A 19,394-nucleotide genomic window follows, 5' to 3' on the forward strand; every position below is an offset into this window, starting at 1 on the left:
CATCCCAAAACTCCTTCCGGAGCATCCAAGGGAGGGCTGAAGGATGGAATTTGGTTTGGGAAGAGCCATTCCCAAAGGGGACATGGATCCTCTGACTTGAATTTGAACATGCAGGATCCCAAAAATCCCTCCTGATCCCCCAAGGGAGCAGTTAAAGGCTGGAATTTGCTTTGGAAGAGCCATTCCCAAATGGGACATGGACCCTGGGACTTGAATCTGCACATCCAGGCTCCCAAAAACCCCTCCAGGTGGGATTTTGGGATGAGCAGCAATTCTTGCCAAGCCCAGGCTGGGAGGTGCCTTTGGAGCTGCATTGGGATTTGCCCAAGGATTTTGCGCTGCTTTGGAGCTGCCAGGACCTGACCCCTGGGGCTCTGTAAACTGTAAACAGCAGCTCCAGGACCTCCCTGTGCTCCAGGACTTCCCTTTCCTGGGATCTGAGCAGCTCCAGGCACCCACTGTGATCCTGGGAGAGCTCCTGGAATGGGATCAGGGGCTTTAGGGGGGGAAAAAGTGGGAATAAACTCCGGGAGGATGAAGGCTGACCAGCATCACACCCCATAAAAAGGTACCTTGAGCAAGTTTGCAGAATGATTTGGTTAAAAATCGACGTCTTCAAGAGCTGGAAAAAATGGAATTGAGTTTTTCCCCCTCTCCCCCACAAAGGGATCTTGGGATGCCATCCCAAGGCAACGTCCCCATTCCTTGTCCCCTCAAAGGGCTCCCAAGTACCTTGACACCCAGAGGAGCACCCAGGCCACCACCTGGGGGGTAAATTCGGGGTAATTCAAGCCAATCTGGCCACAAAATCAATGATTTTGGGTGTTCCTTACACAGGAGGGAAGAACGGAGCCCTTTTTCAACAGCTTCGCACTCAGCTGTAAAAGCATCTAAAAACCCACCCAAAAGCCTCCATAGAAAAATAAAGGATAAACATTATCCAGCTGTTTTCTATTGCTATAAAAATCCACTTCTGTGCCAGGACATTTTGTTTCTTTGCTGTAAAAATAAAAAATTCAAAAAAAAAAAAAACCCAACCAACCAACCAAACAAACCCAGCTTAGGTTGGATAACCTAAACCTTCAGCAAGGAGTAAACTCCATTTCCCATCTTATTTCCCAGAAAAAGAGCAGTTTGCAATTGCACTGCTGCAAAATAAAGTTATTAAATATATATATATATATATTAATATAAAAGTCTGTATAAACTCTTCTGTTGTTGTTGTTTAAGGAAGGGAAGGGGGGCACTCAGTGACCGGGAATTCCACGGGAATCCCTGGGGGAAACGCAGTGACCGGGAATTCCACAGGAATCCCTGGGGACACTCAGTGGCCACAAATCCCTGGGGGCAACTCAGTGACCGGGAATTCCACGGGAATCCCCTGAGGGCACTCAGTGGCCCTGGGAATCCCTGGGGACACTCAGTGGCCACAGGAATCCCTGGGGGCAACTCAGTGGCCGAGCAACAGGAGAATCCCAGGGGACACTCAGTGGCCACAAATCCTTGGGGACACTCAGTGGCCACGAATCCCAGGGGACACTCAGTGACCCTCAATCCCAGGGGACACTCAGTGGCCACGGGAATCCTTGGGGACACTCAGTGGCCACGAATCCCAGGGGACACTCAGTGACCCTCAATCCCTGAGGACACTCAGTGACCCTCAATCCCAGGGGACACTCAGTGGCCACGGGAATCCCTGGGGACACTCAGTGACCCTCAATCCCAGGGGACACTCAGTGGCCACAAATCCCTGGGGACACTCAGTGACCATGAGAATCCCAGGGGACACCCAATGACCCTCAATCCCTGAGGACACTCAGTGGCCACAAATCCCTGGGGACACTCAGTGACCCTCAATCCCTGAGGACACTCAGTGGCCACAAATCCCACGGGAATCCCTGGGCAGGGAGATGCAGAGATGTGAATCCACCAGAATCCCAGCTGGGCTGGCTGGGAGGAGGCACAGGGAGATTCCCACTCCTTTCTCACAAGGATGTTCTCTTCTCCAGCGTGTGCTTGGTGAGGAAGTACTTGAAGAACTCATACACGGACCAGGCGATGGCCGTGGAGGGCATCTGGTAAATGACCCGAGCTTGGACCCCCTTGAAGAAGCCGGGGAGCCCTCCCAGCTGGTACACGGTGCTGAAGGCGTTGGCCATGCCCGACAGGTGCCCCCTGATGTTGAGGGAGCTCAGGGCCGTGTTCTCCTGGGTGTTGAGCAGCGTCTTGCACACGTCCAGGGGCGTGGTGGCGGCGGCGGCCACGGCTCCGGCCACGGCGCCGGCCACGATGTGGGAGCGGGGGTTGTACTCGCGGTGGGGGTTGAGGTGCTCCTGCAGGAGCTCATAGGTGATGAAGTGGATGGCCTGGAAGGGCACGTTCATGGTCAGCTGCGTGGTGTAGCTGCGGTAGAAGGCGCCGAAGCCCTCGGTCCTCTGCACGGCCCGCACGCAGCCCAGCACCGACGTGTAGGGCGAGTTGAACATCTGCAGGCGCTGCTTCACCACTGCCGGGGACAGGACGGGGACGGGATGGGGACGGGGACACAACAGGGACACAATGGGGACACAATGGGGACAGGGACACAACGGGGACAGGGACATGATGAGGACGGGGATGGGGACGGGGACACGATGGGGACAGGACAGGGACACAATGGGGACAGGGACAGGACAGGGACACGACGGGGACAGGACAGGGACATGATGGGGACAGGGACACAACAGGGACAGGGACAGGATGGGGACAGGATGGGGACACGATGGGGACAGGGACACAACAGGGACAGGATGGGGATGGGGACAGGATGGGGACAGGATGGGGACAGGGACACAACAGGGACAGGGACAGGATGGGGATGGGGACAGGATGGGGACACGATGGGGACAGGGACACAACAGGGACAGGGACAGGATGGGGACAGGATGGGGACACGATGGGGACAGGGACACAACAGGGACAGGATGGGGATGGGGACAGGATGGGGACACGATGGGGACAGGGACACAACAGGGACAGGGACAGGATGGGGACGGGGACACAACAGGGACAGGGACAGGATGGGGACAGGATGGGGACACGATGGGGACAGGGACACAACGGGGACAGGACAGGGACACGATGGGGACAGGGGCACAACGGGGACAGGACAGGGACACGATGGGGACGGGGACAGGATGGGGACACGATGGGGACAGGGACACAATGAGGATGGGGATGGGGACAGGGACACGGCGGGGACAGGGACACAACGGGGACAGGACAGGGACACGACGGGGACAGGGACACAACAGGGACAGGACAGGGACATGATGGGGACAGGGACACAACAGGGACAGGGACACGATGGGGACAGGGACACAACGGGGACAGGGACGGGGACACAATGAGGACGGGGATGGGGACAGGGACACGATGAGGACGGGGACGCGGATGGGGACACAACAGGGACAGGGACACAATGGGGACATGATGGGGACAGGACAGGGACACAATGGGGACAGGACAGGGACACGATGGGGACAGGGCTCAGCTGTGGGCTCTGGCCTGGCTGGCACAGCCCTCAGAGTGACCCCTGGGCCCAGCCCTGCCCACACAGAGCCAGCCTCCCCTTCCCCATCCAAACCAATCCCCCCGAGCTGCCCAGCGCCCCCAAAACTCAGCACAGGGAGGGCACAGCTCAGAGATCACTTCTTAATGAACCCCTTTCCTCAGGCTTAATTAATGACCCTTGAATTCTAATGAACCCCTCCCCTCAGGCTTAATTAATGACCCTTTAATTCTAATGACCCCCTCTCCTCAGGCTTAATTAATGACCCTCGAGCTCTAATGAACTCCTCAGGGTTAATTAATGACTCCTCAGCTCTCACCATTAAGCCAGACTGCTCAGGACCCTCAGTGGGGATGCACAATCGGAGCCAGCAGGGATGAGGGGAGAGGGTGGATGAGGGCCAGAAGGCGAATTCCCACCTGAGCATCACCTGGGGGTGTCACCCACCCCCCCAGCCTCACCAGCTGCAGTGACTTCCACTGATTTAAGACGCCAATTAATTTAATCAGGGTATGGTTAAAAGGATTTGATACACAGGAGGTTTCTGGGCCCTGTCAGGAGCACAGCCCAGTGACCCTGAGGAGCTGGCAGGTCACAGCACTGCCATTTCAGCTGCATCTTCCTGTTAAATCCTCATTTTCCTGAGGCCTCCTCATGCCACTCCCCCTCCCCAGGAGTCTCACAGTCCCTCCGTGTGCTCATCCAACAACCTGAGCTCAGCTTGGTTAGTCCAAAGCCTCAGGAAAACCGGAACCACTTCCCCAAGGAGCAGCGGAGTGGTGACAGTAAGGAGGGACACCAGTAAGGGGGGACGCCAGTAAGGGGGGACGCCTTTCCTGGAAAGTCACAGTGCACCACAGAGATCCAGGGATAAATCCCTCCTGGCTGCTCTCCCTCTCTTCCCAAGGGACAGAGGAATGAGCCCCTGGGTTTGGAGCTCTCCGAGCTGGGGGCAGCCCTGGCTTTGTCCTGTTCTTCCCAAGGGATGGAGGGAGAACAGCCAGGAGGGATTTATCCCTGGATTCAAGCTGGGCAGGGGCACTGCAGGCTCTGGGTGTCCTTACGGGAGCAGCACATGCCAGAATCCCGGGAATTACCTTCAGCAGGGTTCATGACAGCGTCGTGGAGCAGCGTGGCCACGCTCCCAGCGATGCCTGCAGGGCAAGAGCAGCCTTGAGAAAACAAATCCTGGCTCCAAAGGGAGACCTTGTCCTGGCACTGCCATCCGGGGGGGGCTCCATCCATGGGGGCTCCCATCCATGGGGGGGTCCCATCCATGGGGGCTCCCATCCATAGGGAATTTATCTATGGGGATTCCATCCATGGGGGGCTCCATCCATAAGGAATCCATCCATGGATATCCCATCCATGGGGGCTCCCATCCATGGGGGGGCTCCCATCCACAGGGAATCCATCCATGGGGGGCTCCATCCATAGGGATTCCATCCATGGGGGGCTCTATCCATGGGGGATCCCATCCATGGGGGGCTCTATCCATGGGGGATCCCATCCATGGGGAATTCATCCATGGGAGATCCCATCCATGGGGGGCTCCATCCATAGGGAACCATCCATGGGGATTCCATCCATGGGAGACCCCATCCATAGGGAATTTATCTATGGGGATTCCATCCATGGGGGGCTCCATCCATAGGGATTCCATCCATGGGGGGCTCTATCCATGGGAGATCCCATCCATAGGGAATTCATCCATGGGGAATCCCATCCATGGGGAATCCCATCCATGGGAGATCCCATCCATGGGGAATTCTTCCATGGGGGGCTCCATCCATAGGGAACCATCCATGGGGAATTCTTCCATGGGGGGCTCCATCCATAGGGAACCATCCATGGGGAATCCCATCCATGAGGGACTCCACCCATGCTCAGGGAGCACCCAGATCCCACATCCAACATTCCCAGGCCAGGAAACTCATCCTGAGAGAAATCCACTCCCAGCCCCCACCTTTGCTCTTGCCAAGAACAATTCCCAAGGTTTTGTCTGTCCCAGACACCGCCGGCATCTGAGCGAGCCGTGAGCAATGCTCCTCATCCCCTCGGCACATCCCTAATTAGGGATTTTCACCCCTCCACTCACAGCCTGCTTCCCAACACTCCTTGCCCAGGTTCTGCCAACCCCAGCCAGCCGTGACCCATCCCGCACTCAGCTCCGGGATGAGGCTCTCCAGCCACACCTTCCCTTTGATGTCGGCTCCCACCTCCAATTCCCTCTTGCCCAAATGACTTTTGGTCATTCCTCATGAAGCCACGGCTCCAGTTTTCCTGCTGGCACCTGTAGCTACTTGAAAGGCAAACTCAGGAATGTGTTCCTGGCAAAGAGCAGCGAGGAGAAGGAATTTTATTCTCTTAGCTGAGTTCAGTGGCCCCATGGAAGATTCCTACCAACACATCCCAGCAAAACCATGGAAATCTCCCCTTTGGTAAAGCCCTGGCTGCTCAATTCCAGGGTTTCTCCTGCTATTGGCTTGCTTAGTCCAAAGCCTCAGGAAAACCAGAAGCACTTCCCCAAGGAGTTTAAAAATGAAATATTCCAGAAGCACTTCCCCAAGGAGTTTAAAAATGAAATATTCCAGAAGCACTTCCCCAAGGAGTTTTAAAGTGGAATATTCCAGAAGCACTTCCCCAAGGAGTTTAAAAGTGGAATATTCCAGAAGCACTTCCCCAAGGAGTTTTAAAGTGAAATATTCCAGAAGCACTTCCCCAAGGAGTTTAAAAGTGAAACATTCCAGAAGCACTTCCCCAAGGAGTTTTAAAGTGAAATATTCCAGAGGCACTTCCCCAAGGAGTTTTAAAGCGAAATATTCCAGAGGCACTTCCCCAAGGAGTTTTAAAGCGAAATATTCCAGAAGCACTTCCCCAAGGAGTTTTAAAGTGAAATATTCCAGAAGCACTTCCCCAAGGAGTTTAAAAGTGGAATATTCCTGCTAAAAGTTAAAGCACACAGAGGATGGAGTGAACTCCGTGCTCCCGGGACACCTGAACTTCAAACCTCCAGAGGTTGAGGCGATGCTTTCATAAGGTCACACTTTTGGTGATACCTTCAAAGCTGGGATTTGACAATCCTGAAGGCTTTTCCCAACTTTAAGGATTCTGGGATAAGATAGGAACAGCACAGCTGCACCTGGACGCTTTTTGCCCACTAAATTGATGATTTGTGCCGGAATAATTTGAAATTAACCAGGAATTTAGATTGGGAGGGACACCGGGCTGAGTGAGAAGCAAGCAAGGGACAGCTTGATAACCACAAACAGAGGGGAGGGGTTTTTTTTTTTAAGTGAAAAACCCCAAAAATACCATTGGCCAAGTGGCTGTTTCCTCCCTGCTGGAAAATATCACTGAGAGACTTTTTCATTTTCTCATAGCAGGCGAAGTACATGGCGTGGGCAGGGCCGGCCCCCAGCACGGTGACATTAATGCCCCGTAAGGGCCGCCAGAGCCCCTCGGTCAGGACCATCTTCTTGAGGGCTTCGTACACGCTCCTGTACTGGGCTTTGGGGTCCGGCTGCAGGCTCTGCATCCGCGTCTGCAACAGAGCACACCAGGGGAGAGGCCTTGGTTACCCAGCCGAGTGCACCAAATCCCACCCTTCAGAGCCACCACAATTCCCAGGTCAGGGAGGGGGCAGCTCAGTCCTTGGATGTCCCTTATTTGTCCTATTTTTTTTTATTTTTATCCTATTTTTTTTAAATTTTTAGCCCATTTTTTAAAAATTTTTAGCCTATTTTTTTTAAATTTTTAGCCCATTTTTTAAAAATTTTTATCCCATTTTTTAAAAATTTTTAGCCCATTTTTTATCCCATTTTTTAATTTTTATCCCATTTTTATTTATTTTTATCCCATTTTTATCCCATTTTTATCCCATTTTTATCCCATTTTTTAATCCCATTTTTATTTATTTTTATCCCATTTTTTTAATCCCATTTTTTTATTTTTATCCCATTTTTAATCCCATTTTTTATTTTTATCCCATTTTTATTTATTTTTATCCCATTTTTATCCCTTTTTTTTATTTTTATCCCATTTTTATTTATTTTTATCCCATTTTTTTAATCCCATTTTTTTATTTTTATCCCATTTTTTAATCCCATTTTTTTATTTTTATCCCATTTTTTAATCCCATTTTTTTATTTTTATCCCATTTTTATTTATTTTTATCCCATTTTTATCCCTTTTTTTTATTTTTATCCCATTTTTTAATCCCATTTTTTTATTTTTATCCCATTTTTTTAATCCCATTTTTTTATTTTTATCCCATTTTTTATCCTTTTTTTTATTTTTATCCCACTTTTTAATTTTTATCCCCTTTTTTTATTTTTATCCCCTTTTTTTATTTTTATCCCCTTTTTTTATTTTTATCCCATTTTTTTATTTTTATCCCATTTTTTATCCCTTTTTTTAATTTTTATCCCACTTTTTAATTTTTATCCCCTTTTTTTATTTTTATCCCCTTTTTTATTTTTATCCCCTTTTTTATTTTTATCCCATTTTTTTATTTTTATCCCATTTTTTATCCCTTTTTTTAATTTTTATCCCATTTTTTTATTTTTATCCCATTTTTTTTATTTTTATCCCTTTTTTAAATTTTTATCCCTTTTTTTATTTTTATCCCTTTTTTTTATTTTTATCCCTTTTTTAATCCCTTTTTTTATTTTTATCCCTTTTTTTATTTTTATCCCTTTTTTTATTTTTATCCCTTTTTTATCCCATTTTTTTTATTTTTATCCCATTTTTTTTATTTTTATCCCATTTTTTATCCCATTTTTTTTATTTTTATCCCATTTTTTTTTATTTTTATCCCATTTTTTATCCCATTTTTTTTATTTTTATCCCATTTTTTTTTATTTTTATCCCATTTTTTAATCCCATTTTTTTTTTATTTTTATCCCTTTTTTTTTTATCCCCTTTTTTTTATTATTTTTATCCTTTTTTTTTTATTTTTATCCCATTTTTTATCCCATTTTTTTTTATTTTTATCCCATTATTTTTTTTCTCCTGCCGGATGGAGTCCACGCTCCCACTGCGACACCCAGGCTGCTCCGGGAGGGAAGTGTAACCTCTGCTCTGGATTATCCATGGAAAGTCTGAGGAACGAGGCTGCTGTGGCTGCTCCAAAGGCTGCGTGAAGAAATCCAGGGAAGGCTGTAATTGCCTCCTGCTTTCAACACCCTGACTCTGCCCCAGCTTGTCCCTCCTGCAGTTGCCCAGCAGCTTGGGACAGTTCCTAGAAGGGCGAGCTGGGAAAACTGGGAACGGGCAGGAATGGCCCCAAAAGCAGAAAAGGCGGAGCCGCTGTCCCCCAATGGCTCTGGGAGGTTCCTTGTCCCTATTTTCCCCTCAGCTCCCAGAGCTCTGCACCCACCGAGGGCCTGGCCCGGGAATCCCAGCTCTTCTGTCCCTCAGCTCGTTTTCCCCCACAGATTTTAAGCCAGCTGAGCTCCTGCCATCCAAACCTGCCCCAAACCTCACTGCCACCACTCCCTTACACATTTTTTCCCTCAGGAAAATTTCCTTGGCGCTCCTTGAAGGCGTCTGCAGACGATGCCGTGGCACAGCAGGGCTCAAAGGCCTGGAGGTGACAACGACAACGTGGGAGGGGTCCCAGGACCCCAACCAGCACTGGGAAAGCTCAAACCTCCACAGCCATCCCAGAAAGATCATCCCAGGAAATCCTGAGCAGCAAAATGCCCACAGATCCTTCCTGTCCTGCATGTGGGAAAGGGTTAAACACTGGGACAGGTCATGGAGTCACATCCCTGGAGGTGTCCAAGGAAAGCCTGGATGAGGCACTCCGTGCTCTGGGCTGGGGACAAGGTGGGGATGGGTCACAGCTTGGATGGGATGGCCTTGGAAGGCTTTTCCAAGCTCAGTAATTCCATGATTCTGCAATTCCAGCCCAGAGGGACACGGCCCTTGGAGCAGCCTCAGCCTGGAAACACAAACACTGGGAAAGGGGTGCTCAGCAGCCTCTGGAATCCATGCTTTTCCAAGGAGAAGCTTGAGAGCTGCAGGAAGGATTCCTTCTTCGGCAGGATCCCCTCCAGCTCATCAAGCCCTGCAGCTCAGCCTTGAGTCCATAAAACCCTTTCAGGTTTGAACCTTGGAGCCCCCAAACCCCTCAGCAGGAACCCCAAAGCACTTCCACAGCCCCTCCGTGAGCCCAAGGAAGAGATCAGAGCCCAGTGCAGGACTTTCACCCGGAATAACAAAACCAAGCCGGGTTTACTTAAGCCTAAAGCAACCAATTTACAGAATTTGCAGTAAATCCTCTAAAAACCCCCTAAAAATCACACAGGGATTCTTTGCACGGAGACTTGGCTGGAATTTCAGACTCCAGCATCAGCTGGCACTCGTGAAAGGCATCACCCTCCAACAGGGAATTTGGCAGCCTCGTGCAAAGCTTCCTGTTCCACAGCCCCACATTCCCTGGGAGCTCCGAACGGCGCTGGAAACGAACCCAAAGGCTCAGGAAAATCCTCCTGGGAGGGCAGCAAAGCACTGAATTCACTGGGAATTAAAAGCAGGTTTTAAACCCAGCTGTCAGGCAGTCTTGCAAGCCCTCACAGGTCTCTGCACCTTCCCATCCTATGGATGCTGGTCAGGATTTCAGGAGGAAAAATCCCAGTCTCACCTCAGGATAGCCACAGGAGCAGCAGGTGACATTTCTGTGCAGGACCAACGCGGTTTTGGGAAGTAAAGCCAAGGATTTCCACTGGATTGATGATCCAGTTTTTCCCACTTTCACCCTGGCAGTTCCCATGATGGAACAGAACCTCCTGTACCTGTCAGGGGCCACACACAGCCCCAGGAAAATCAATTTACAGACTCCCTGCTGCCCCGGCTTGGTCAGGAACAGGGCAAGTTTTCATGGAAAAGGGGTGCAAGGTGGGTAGGGCTCTCACATGAGAATGGATAAATGGGATTTCTCTTTTTTTGGTGGATCTGAGCTGCTCTGAAGGGGTTCAAAACTCACCCCACAGCCCAGAGGAGCCCACACAGGCTCAGCTTGCATCAGCCATCCATCACCTGTGGGTAGAACAGGACTAAGAGCCCAAGGAGCAGATAAAACCAGGACTAACAGCCCAAGGAATAACCAAAACCAGGGACAAACAGCCCAAGGAACAGATAAAACCAGGACTAACAGCCCAAGGAATAACCAAAACCTGGGTAAAACAGGACAAACAGCCCAAGGAGCAGATAAAACCAGGACTAACAGCCCAAGGAATAACCAAAAACAGGGACAAACAGCCCAAGGAATAACCAAAACCTGGGTAAAACAGGACAAACAGCCCAAGGAGCAGATAAAATCAGGACTAACAGCCCAAGGAATAACAAAAAACAGGATAAACAGGCCAAGGAATAACCAAAACCTGGGTTCAACAGGACAAACAGGCCAAGGAGCAGATAAAACCAGGACTAACTGCCCAAGGAATAACCAAAGCCTGGATTTAGGAGCACAAACTGCCCAAGGAATAACCAAAGCCAGGATTTAGGAGCACAAACTGCCCAAGGAATAACCAAAGCCTGGATTTAGGAGCACAAACTGCCCAAGGAATAACCAAAGCCTGGATTTAGGAGCACAAACTGCCCAAGGAATAACCAAAGCCTGGATTTAGGTGCACAAACTGCCCAAGGAATAACCAAAGCCTGGATTTAGGAGCACAAACTGCCCAAGGAATAACCAAAGCCTGGATTCAGGAGCACAAACTGGCCAAGGAATAACCAAAGCCAGGATTTAGGAGCACAAACTGCCCAAGGAATAACCAAAGCCTGGATTTAGGAGCACAAACTGCCCAAGGAATAACCAAAGCCTGGATTTAGGAGCACAAACTGGCCAAGGAATAACCAAAGCCTGGATTCAGGAGCACAAACTGGCCAAGGAATAACCAAAGCCAGGATTTAGGAGCACAAACTGCCCAAGGAATAACCAAAGCCTGGATTCAGGAGCACAAACTGGCCAAGGAATAACCAAAGCCAGGATCTCCCGGGTGGTGCTGCCGAGGCAGAGGCCTGGAGCAGCTCCAGGCTCTGTGTGAGGGAGCTGAAGTTTATCAGGGCTTGGGGAGACGATTTCCCTGAGCTGGGCAGTGCCCCCAGCTCCTCTCACCTATCTGGAGCCACCAAGCAGCTCCTGGAGCCTCACCCCTGATAAGCAGCCAAGAAATTCTTCTCCACCTACTTCAATTAATCCCCATTGCATAAGGCAGCGGGGAGGCCAAGGCCACAAGTGCCCTGCTTGTCCTGGCTGCAGCTTGGGCATAAAAAAACCACCACCACAAGCGGCAGGGTCAGGTCCAGGCAGTTCCCTGCTCTCTGGGAAGAGCTCTGTCCTGCTGGATGCAGTTTGGCAAGAGCACCGGCCCTCCTGCATTGTTTTCTACCCAGAATTGTTTTCCTAGCTGGAGTCGGGTCTCTCTTTTGCATATCCTGGCAGAAGGTCACTGCTTTGACACCCTACAAACACCCTCAGACTTCGTTTGCCTTTTGTTTTGGGGTTTTTTATTGATTTTCTCTGAGCACAACCTGCTTTTCCCAGCTTCATGTGGCAGCCCCAGCCTGCCGAAGGCTCACCAAGGGAACACAAAATGCTTTTAGCAGGAAATGAGCAGCGGTTCTGCAGGGCTCCAGGCAGATCCTGCCAGCTGGACAGGGCACGAGGCAGGAGCAGGCTCTGAACCCCCCAGTTTTGGGGGCAGGTTCAGCTGGAGCAGCCCCCAAACCCATGGGAGGGGAGCCAAGGGTCAGCCCAAGAGGTTATCCAGGAATTCCCAACATCCCAACGCCCCCCCTCAGCTGGAACACGAGGAACTGCTCCTCCTGGAGCTGCTGGAGATGGGGGGATGCAGAACCTGCCACCACCAAACCCCAAACAATCCACAGCCCTACACAGCCCTGCCTCCCTCACATAATCTGCTGTGCTTCCAGGACCTTGGTGACCAGCAGGGAAGCTCCAAAGGCAGGCCAGGTTTTCATGGAAAAGGATTTTTTTTGTCCCTAGAGCCATTGCCACCTTCTGCACGAAGAGAGCTGCCAGCTCTGCACACCTCCAGTTTCTCCCCCCAGCAATTAATTAATCCCCAGGGGAGCAAAACTGTTCCTCACATCCCCAAAGGATCCCAGCCTTTGGGAAACCAGCTCCAGCAGAAAAATCACCAAATGGATTAGGGAAGGAGGAGGAGGCTCCTGAGGAACCCTCCAGAAACTCCTTTTTTGCTGCCATCAGGAGGCCTTGACACGCTGATCCCTCCAGATAATTTGGGGACGGATCAGGGTTCCCAGCACAGCTGTTTGCAGCAGCTACAAACAAAAACAAGCCTGAGAACTCTGAGAAACACCAGCAGCACCAGTAAAAATCCAGCCCAGAGTGCCCAAACAACCAGTGCTGAGGGGGAGAGGCAGAGGCAAAGTGAGGCCAGAGCTTGAGGGGGCTTTGCCCAATGGATTAAAAAAAATTACTTTTTGTTATTTAATATTTTATTTAACAATGGAAATTAACAGAAAGGAAAAGAGCGTAGATTCAGATGGAGGTGCAGATTTAGAGTGGGATTTAGAGGGTGCAGAGGGGCTGGGATGGAATTCCCAGAGCAGCTGGGGCTGCCCCTGGATCCCTGGCAGTGCCCAAGGCCGGGCTGGAGCAGCCTGGGACAGCGGGAGGTGCCCCTGTCCATGGCAGGGCTGGCACTGGGGGATTTTAAGGTCCCTTCCCACCCAAACCATTCTGGGATTCGTGGCCCCACTGAGCTCAGGCGTTGTGCAAGTATTTGCAGCAGCAATTCCCCAAATTACGACATTTTCAGTTTCTCTTTGAGAGGAAATGACTCGCTGGAACCCAGACTTTTCCCTCCGAGCAGGAGCTACCCAGGTGCTCTTTCTGCACATCCAGAAACCCCGACCTCCTCCAGCCTGGAATTCTGATCCAGGAAGTGCCACTGAGGAGAAGCTTTGCTCCCTTTCTGTAGGAACGTGGCCCCTCTCCCAGGGTGAAGCAAAAGAGCTGCTCTTAGGGGCTGAGTTGCTATTGGATTACCACCAAATCAAAAAAACAAAAGCTCTTTAGGGATCCAAAAAAAAATCCCTTTTTTGAGTTATTTATCACCTTTTCCCAAAGCAGACAGGTAGAAGAGCAGCGAGCGCCCAGGGCAGGAGTGGGTTCCCAGCCTGCGGCTCGGGATTTCGCCCTGCCCCAGCACACGGAGCGACCTTGGCCACGCTCCGCAGGAGTTTTCCAGCGGCAGCCGGAGCGTTTTATCCTCTCCCCAGCACTTCCAGGCACTTGGCTGAGCGGAACTATCCCAGCCTAAGGCACAGCCCCGGCCCTGGAGCAGCCAGGGAAGTCACAACCCAGGGATTTTTCCTACAAAGCGCCTCCCCTCTCTGGGAAGCCCAGGCACACCACTTTCGTTTTCTCTCTCTGCTTTCCCCGCGGAGGAAATGCCCTCGGGATCAACTCTAGAATTCCGGAGTGACAACACCCACGGAGCTGCTCCCGCTCCGGCCGTGACCGGGCACAAAACACCTCATTTGTTTGTGCCAGCAGCTGGTGCCACGCTCAGGGTGGGCACCGACCCCACACCCAGCGGGGACGTCCCAAATCTAGGAGCCAGGTGCAGAAGGGACAGACCCAGAGGGAAAACAGGGAATATTTCATTTGAGTGCTTATCACATTGGCGGGACCTGCAGCCTCTCAAAGCCAAGGCATTTCCTCTCCTCTGCTCTTTCTGCGCTTTCAGGGAGCCCAGCATGAAAAGGAGGGATTGCAACATCTTGTGATTCATCCGCACCATCACCGAGGGAGTTCGGCTTTTCCCAGCTTTGCCTCTTCTTTTGAAGGCCCCACAGCAGCAAACTGCCAAGGCAGAGGGAGGAAATATCCTTCAGGATGCTTCCCACCACTCTGGAGACACTGGGAAGCCTTCCCTGAGTCTGCTCAAGCATCATCAGCTCCAAAACCCAGCCGCCAGCCCCTCTGCGAACACCCTGACCCCAACAAAGCCACGTCCGTGCCACTCACCCCATCCTGGTGTGGGCACTCCACCCCATCCCAGCAGCTTTTTCCTCCTGCGCTGGGATTCCAACGCTCTGGGAGGGAAGAGCTGCCCACGGAGCTGCTGATCCAGTTCCAGGCCAGGAGGGCACTGGTGGCATCTCCCAGTCCAGGGAGCAGCACTGGGACGTCACCTTTGCACCAGCGGTTGTGCAAAGCTCCCCGGGGCTGAAGGACGGGGCCGGGGCGGGGAGCAAAGCTCCAGAGCCACAGGTGACACCTCAGGGACTGCCCAGCGCATTCCCTGTCCCGGGAACCTCGTGCATCCCAACATTCCACTTTCCCACACGCGCACCCCGACACTCCCTGCACACTTTGCCCCTCTGCATCCCAAGATTCCTTACGCATTCCCACCTTTCTTGCACCCTAACACCCCTTAAACATTCCCCTCCATTTGCACCCCAACACCTCTTGCACACTTACCCCATTTACACCCCACACAAGCTGCTCCCTCCTGCATCCCAACACTCTTCACACGCTCCCCCTCTCCTTGCACCCCAGTTTCTTGCAGACTTGTCCCCTTTGCACCCCAACAACTCCTACACATCCCTTACACACCTTTGCACCCCAACAACCCCTTGAACCTCCAGCACTTCTTGCACCCCAACAACTGCTTACACACTTCCCCCTTGGCACCCCAACAGCCCCTTGCACCTCCCTCCTGCTCGCACCCCAAAACCTCTTATGGTCTCTCCCCTCCTTGCACCCCCAGCACTTCTTGTACCCCAACAACCCCTTACATCCCCCTCTCGCCCTTTGCCCCCCAAAAAAAAAAACCTTGCACCCCCAGCACTTCTTGTACTCCAACAACCCCTTGCATCCCCCTCTCGCACTCGCCCTTCACATCCCCCAAAAAAACCCTTGCAACCCCAGCACTTCTTACACCCCAACTGCTCGCACACTTCCCCCTTTACACCCCTCTTACAGCGCCTCCCCTTGCACCCCAGAACCTTCTGCACCCCAACACCCCCTTGCACACTCCCCTCTCCTTGTCCCCCGAGCACCCCCAGCACCCCACGCGTGCTGTCCCGACCGCAGCAGCATCCCCCGGGTACCCCGCCCGCGTCCCCCCGGCACATCCCGAACCGAGCGGGTCCCCCGTGCCCGCACCCCCCGGGCACACCTCCCCCGCCGCTCGCCGCTGTCCCCACGCACCTTGACCGAGTCCACGGGGTACATGACCGTGTGCTCCATGATCCCCGCCACGGCCCCGGCCACCATGTGCGTGCCGAGCGCGGCGCCGCTGGGCAGGCTCTCGTAGTCCTCGCCGTCCATCAGCCCGGCCCCGGAGGCGGCGGGGGGCCCGGGGCCCGGCGGGGCGGCGGCGCTGCCCCCCATGGGACAGCTCAGCTCCATCCGCCGGCACCGGGGGGACACGGGCCGGCCCCGGGGACACCGCGACGGGACAAGGGAGAGCGCTGGGACCGCGCGCCGCCCCAGCCTTAAAGCTGCGCTCGCCACGCCCTTCCCGGCTCCACCAATCAGCGCGGCGCGTCTTCGTGACATCACTGGGCGGGAAAATGATTGGCAGGGATGTTAACCAATGGAAGGTGAGAAGCGAGGGGCGCTGGGCTGTGACTGGCTGTAATGGTGGGGGCGGGGCGTAGCCCTGAGGGGCCGGTGGTGTTGTGGGAGTGCCGCTGTGGGGGACGGGGCTGTGGGAGCTCCAGTGTCACTTGAAGCGACAAATGCGGTGCCACACTGAGTCAGCGGCAGCGATTTAGTGCCTGTCGGAGGGGAGAAAAGTGTGGTAATCCGGTGATTTGTGCCATGGGGAAAGCTGGGGGGAAAGAAGGCGAGATTTAGCAGTTCCTGTTGTCGGAGGGGTTTTTGTCGCAGCTTGATGGTTCCTGGATGGCGGCGTGGCTGGGACTCCCGAGGTGTCACCTCTGGATGTCCCGCGTCCTGTGCAAGCTCACGCCCCTCCTGAGAACGGGTGCGCCCCTCAAAGCTCACAGGCACCCCTCATGAAAGGACGGGCCCCTCATGAAAGGACGGGCCCCTCATGAAAGGACGGGCCCCCTCATGAAAGGACGGGCACCCTCATGAAAGGACGGGCACCCTCATGAAAGGACGGGCACCCTCATGAAAGGACGGGCCCCTCATGAAAGGACGGGCACCCTCGTGCAAGGGTGGCCCCCTGGTGAAGCAGGGGAAGGTGGAATCAGACCTGGAGCTGGAGATTCCGTGGCAGGGTTTTCAGGGCTGTTTTCCCTGCAGGGTCCCCAGAGCAGCCCCGAGTTGTCCCCAAAGCACAAAGGGGCTGAGCTCAGGAGGAGCTGCCTAGAGCGGGGTTTATTTGGGGTTGGTTTTTGGGTATCTCTGTGCACACAGCCCCGTGTCCCCTCCTGTCGCCACGACAGGAGGAGGTGCCACAGCCTCTCCCCTGCCTGGCCTTTGCCTCACTGTGCGGGAAAAAAGCTCATGGAACAGCTTAGGAAAACTTCCTGTCCTTCCCAAAAGAAGGGATCCACAGCATCCACATCCCTCCCTGCAGATCCCACTCCCTGTGTGTGGGATCTCCCCCCATGTCCCTGCGCCCCAAAAACGCTTCTCTTCCCTCATGTTTTACATGATTTCCTTGTTTCACCACGAAACCAATCCAAACCAGGTGAATTCGATGCTCTCCAGGAGAAGGAGGCAAAGTCTTTGTGGCCCAGGGAACAGCCCCAGCTTTATTTCATTCCTCTCCAAAGGATTATTTGGAATTCGACCTTGCAGGGAAGAAGGTGTTGCATGAACTCAAATCAAGGTTAACCATTCCCATGATACTGCAGGGCAATTTATTGCTGCCTGGCCCTTGGGAAGGAGGAAAACCATCCTCAGAGCCTGGAAAAAGCAGGAAAATAAAGTGTTGGGTTTGGAAAGGAGTACACACGAGGTGAGAAAATCCAGCTCTGGTCATATCCTGGTACCTGGAGAGGTGCTGGGGCCAGCACGTGCTGTTCTCCTTCCTCTTTCCCATATTTGTGCTGGGAAGCCTCTGTTCCCCGTGGGAACACGGAGCTGCTGGGGAAAACAACCACAAATGACAGTGTCACGCATGGGACTCACTCCTGATTGATTTTGGGGACCTGGCAGCGTTTCCTGCACTTGGAAAAACACTTGTCCAGGACGTGGGAGGGCTGCAGGTGACACCCAGCTGCTGTCCCAGGGTGTCCCAGCCATGCCACCATCCCTGAGACCAGGAAACCCCGACCTGTGGAAAGCTGAGAGTGTAAAAAACCCTTCAGCAACACAAAATTTAACCCAGGAATTGCTTAAATTTCCATTTCCTTGCCCCCCTTCTTGCCCTCTGGAAGAAGCCACGGGATTATCACACCTTTATTTCCTTGGAGAGAGACCAAACCTGTGCTACTGGCAGCGTTTGTCACTTGTTTTCCAAATTAAATGACATTGTGGAGCCGGAGAGCCACCTCCACACCCATAGTTCCAGCAGATAACAATGATCCGCAGGCACAAACCGGGCACAGGAGCTTCCCTTTCTGTGATCCGTGGAGATAAAACTGGCAGGGATGCATTTCCCAGGATTGCTCCACGGGGTTTATTGAGGTTTTCCTCTCCCTGAGCAAGAACTGACGGCGCTTTAATCGCAGGGCTGGCAAGGGGAGTTACAGCGTCACCTTAATGAGCCCTTGCTCCTGCTGTCTCGACTCTTGCTCCCTGAGAAGGACCTGGACCAGGCTGGAATTCTGCTTCCAGGTTATATTTTAACCCTGGAGTCGTGCCATGAGGAATCCTTCCTGCTCCTGGAGCTCAGGGAGCTGCCACGGGCACAGGTGCCAAAGCAGAGGCTCGGCCTCAGGGGTTCCCCGTGTGCCTGCGGATGGGATGGGATGGGATGGGATGGGATGGGATGGGATGGGATGGGATGGGATTATCCGTGATTTGTGCCAGGGGAATGGGGCAGAGAGGTCGTGGTTTGGGTAGTCACGTGTGCCACAGCAGGAGAAGGAGCAGCCTGTGTCCCGGGGATGGATTTCTGCCAGCCCTGCCTGGCAAAGAGGAGTCATCCCTGGAAAAGGGAACTCAGCGTCCCTGAAGGAGCTCCCTTTGAGACCAGGCTTGTGCAAGGATTCCCTCGTTCTTCCCTTCCCACCTGCATCCCATCCCGGATTGCCTGGGGTCAGCGCATCCCTCGGGTGCTCTGCAAGCCCCAAATCCCATCGGAGCAGGGAAACAGGGAAAGGCAAAGCTCCTTGTGCTGCTAAAAGCACGTCTGGGCTGCAACAGCCTCAGCCTGGGAGCGTCCAGGGCCAGCTTGAATGGGCTTGGAGTGACCTGGGACAGTGGAAGGTGTCCCTGCCCATGGCAGGGGTGGCACTGGATGGGATTTAAGGTCCCTTTCAATGGAAAATCCATGATTCCATTTTCCCATCCCTCTGCGGGAGTTGCAGCCCTGGACACGGGGAATCTGGTGGGCAGGAGGGCCTGGAGTGCCAGGGCAAGGGGAATGGCTTCCCACTGCCAGAGGGCAGGGATGGATGGGATATTGGGAAGGAATTCCTGGCTGGGAGGGTGGGGAGGGGCTGGGATGGAATTCCCAGAGCAGCTGTGGCTGCCCCTGGATCCCTGGAAGTGTCCAAGGCCAGGCTGGAGCAACCTGGGATGGTGGGAGGTGTCCCTGGGCATGGCAGGGGTGGCACTGGGTGGGATTTAAGGTCCTTCCCACCCAAACCATTCTGGGAATCCATGACTTTATGATTTACATCCCAACAAGTCGCAGCAGAATCCCCAAAGTGCACCCACGTTCCCTCTGTGCCCGCAGCCAAACAAACCCAG

General features: G+C 53.1%; 1 protein-coding gene across 1 annotated transcript; it reads right to left on the reverse strand.

Moving 5' to 3' along the window:
- Positions 1 to 1,477: 1,477 nt before the first annotated feature.
- SLC25A37 (solute carrier family 25 member 37) lies at positions 1,478 to 16,032 on the reverse strand. Its single transcript, XM_032092129.1, has 4 exons — positions 15,768 to 16,032; positions 6,866 to 7,094; positions 4,648 to 4,704; positions 1,478 to 2,506 (listed from the first exon to the last, which is right to left on the reverse strand). Exons 1-4 carry the CDS (start codon positions 15,966 to 15,968, stop codon positions 1,986 to 1,988), a joined length of 1,008 nt encoding a protein of 335 aa, XP_031948020.1. The 5' UTR covers positions 15,969 to 16,032; the 3' UTR covers positions 1,478 to 1,985.
- Between the last annotated feature and the right edge of the window lie 3,362 nt (positions 16,033 to 19,394).

This window comes from Corvus moneduloides, chromosome 27 (genome assembly GCF_009650955.1).
Source record: "Corvus moneduloides isolate bCorMon1 chromosome 27, bCorMon1.pri, whole genome shotgun sequence".
NCBI classification, from domain to species: Eukaryota; Metazoa; Chordata; class Aves; order Passeriformes; family Corvidae; genus Corvus; species Corvus moneduloides.

What these genes read in the sequence shown, in the direction of transcription:
- SLC25A37 (XM_032092129.1), bottom strand. Translation starts at nt 15,968, where the DNA reads ATGGAGCTGAGCTGTCCCATGGGGGGCAGCGCCGCCGCCCCGCCGGGC. An exon ending in ACCCCGTGGACTCGGTCAAG is followed by an intron (nt 7,095 to 15,767) that starts GTGCGTGGGGAC and finishes GCTCTGTTGCAG; the next exon opens with ACGCGGATGCAGAGCCTGCA. An exon ending in TGTCATGAACCCTGCTGAAG is followed by an intron (nt 2,507 to 4,647) that starts GTAATTCCCGGG and finishes TGTCCCCGGCAG; the next exon opens with TGGTGAAGCAGCGCCTGCAG.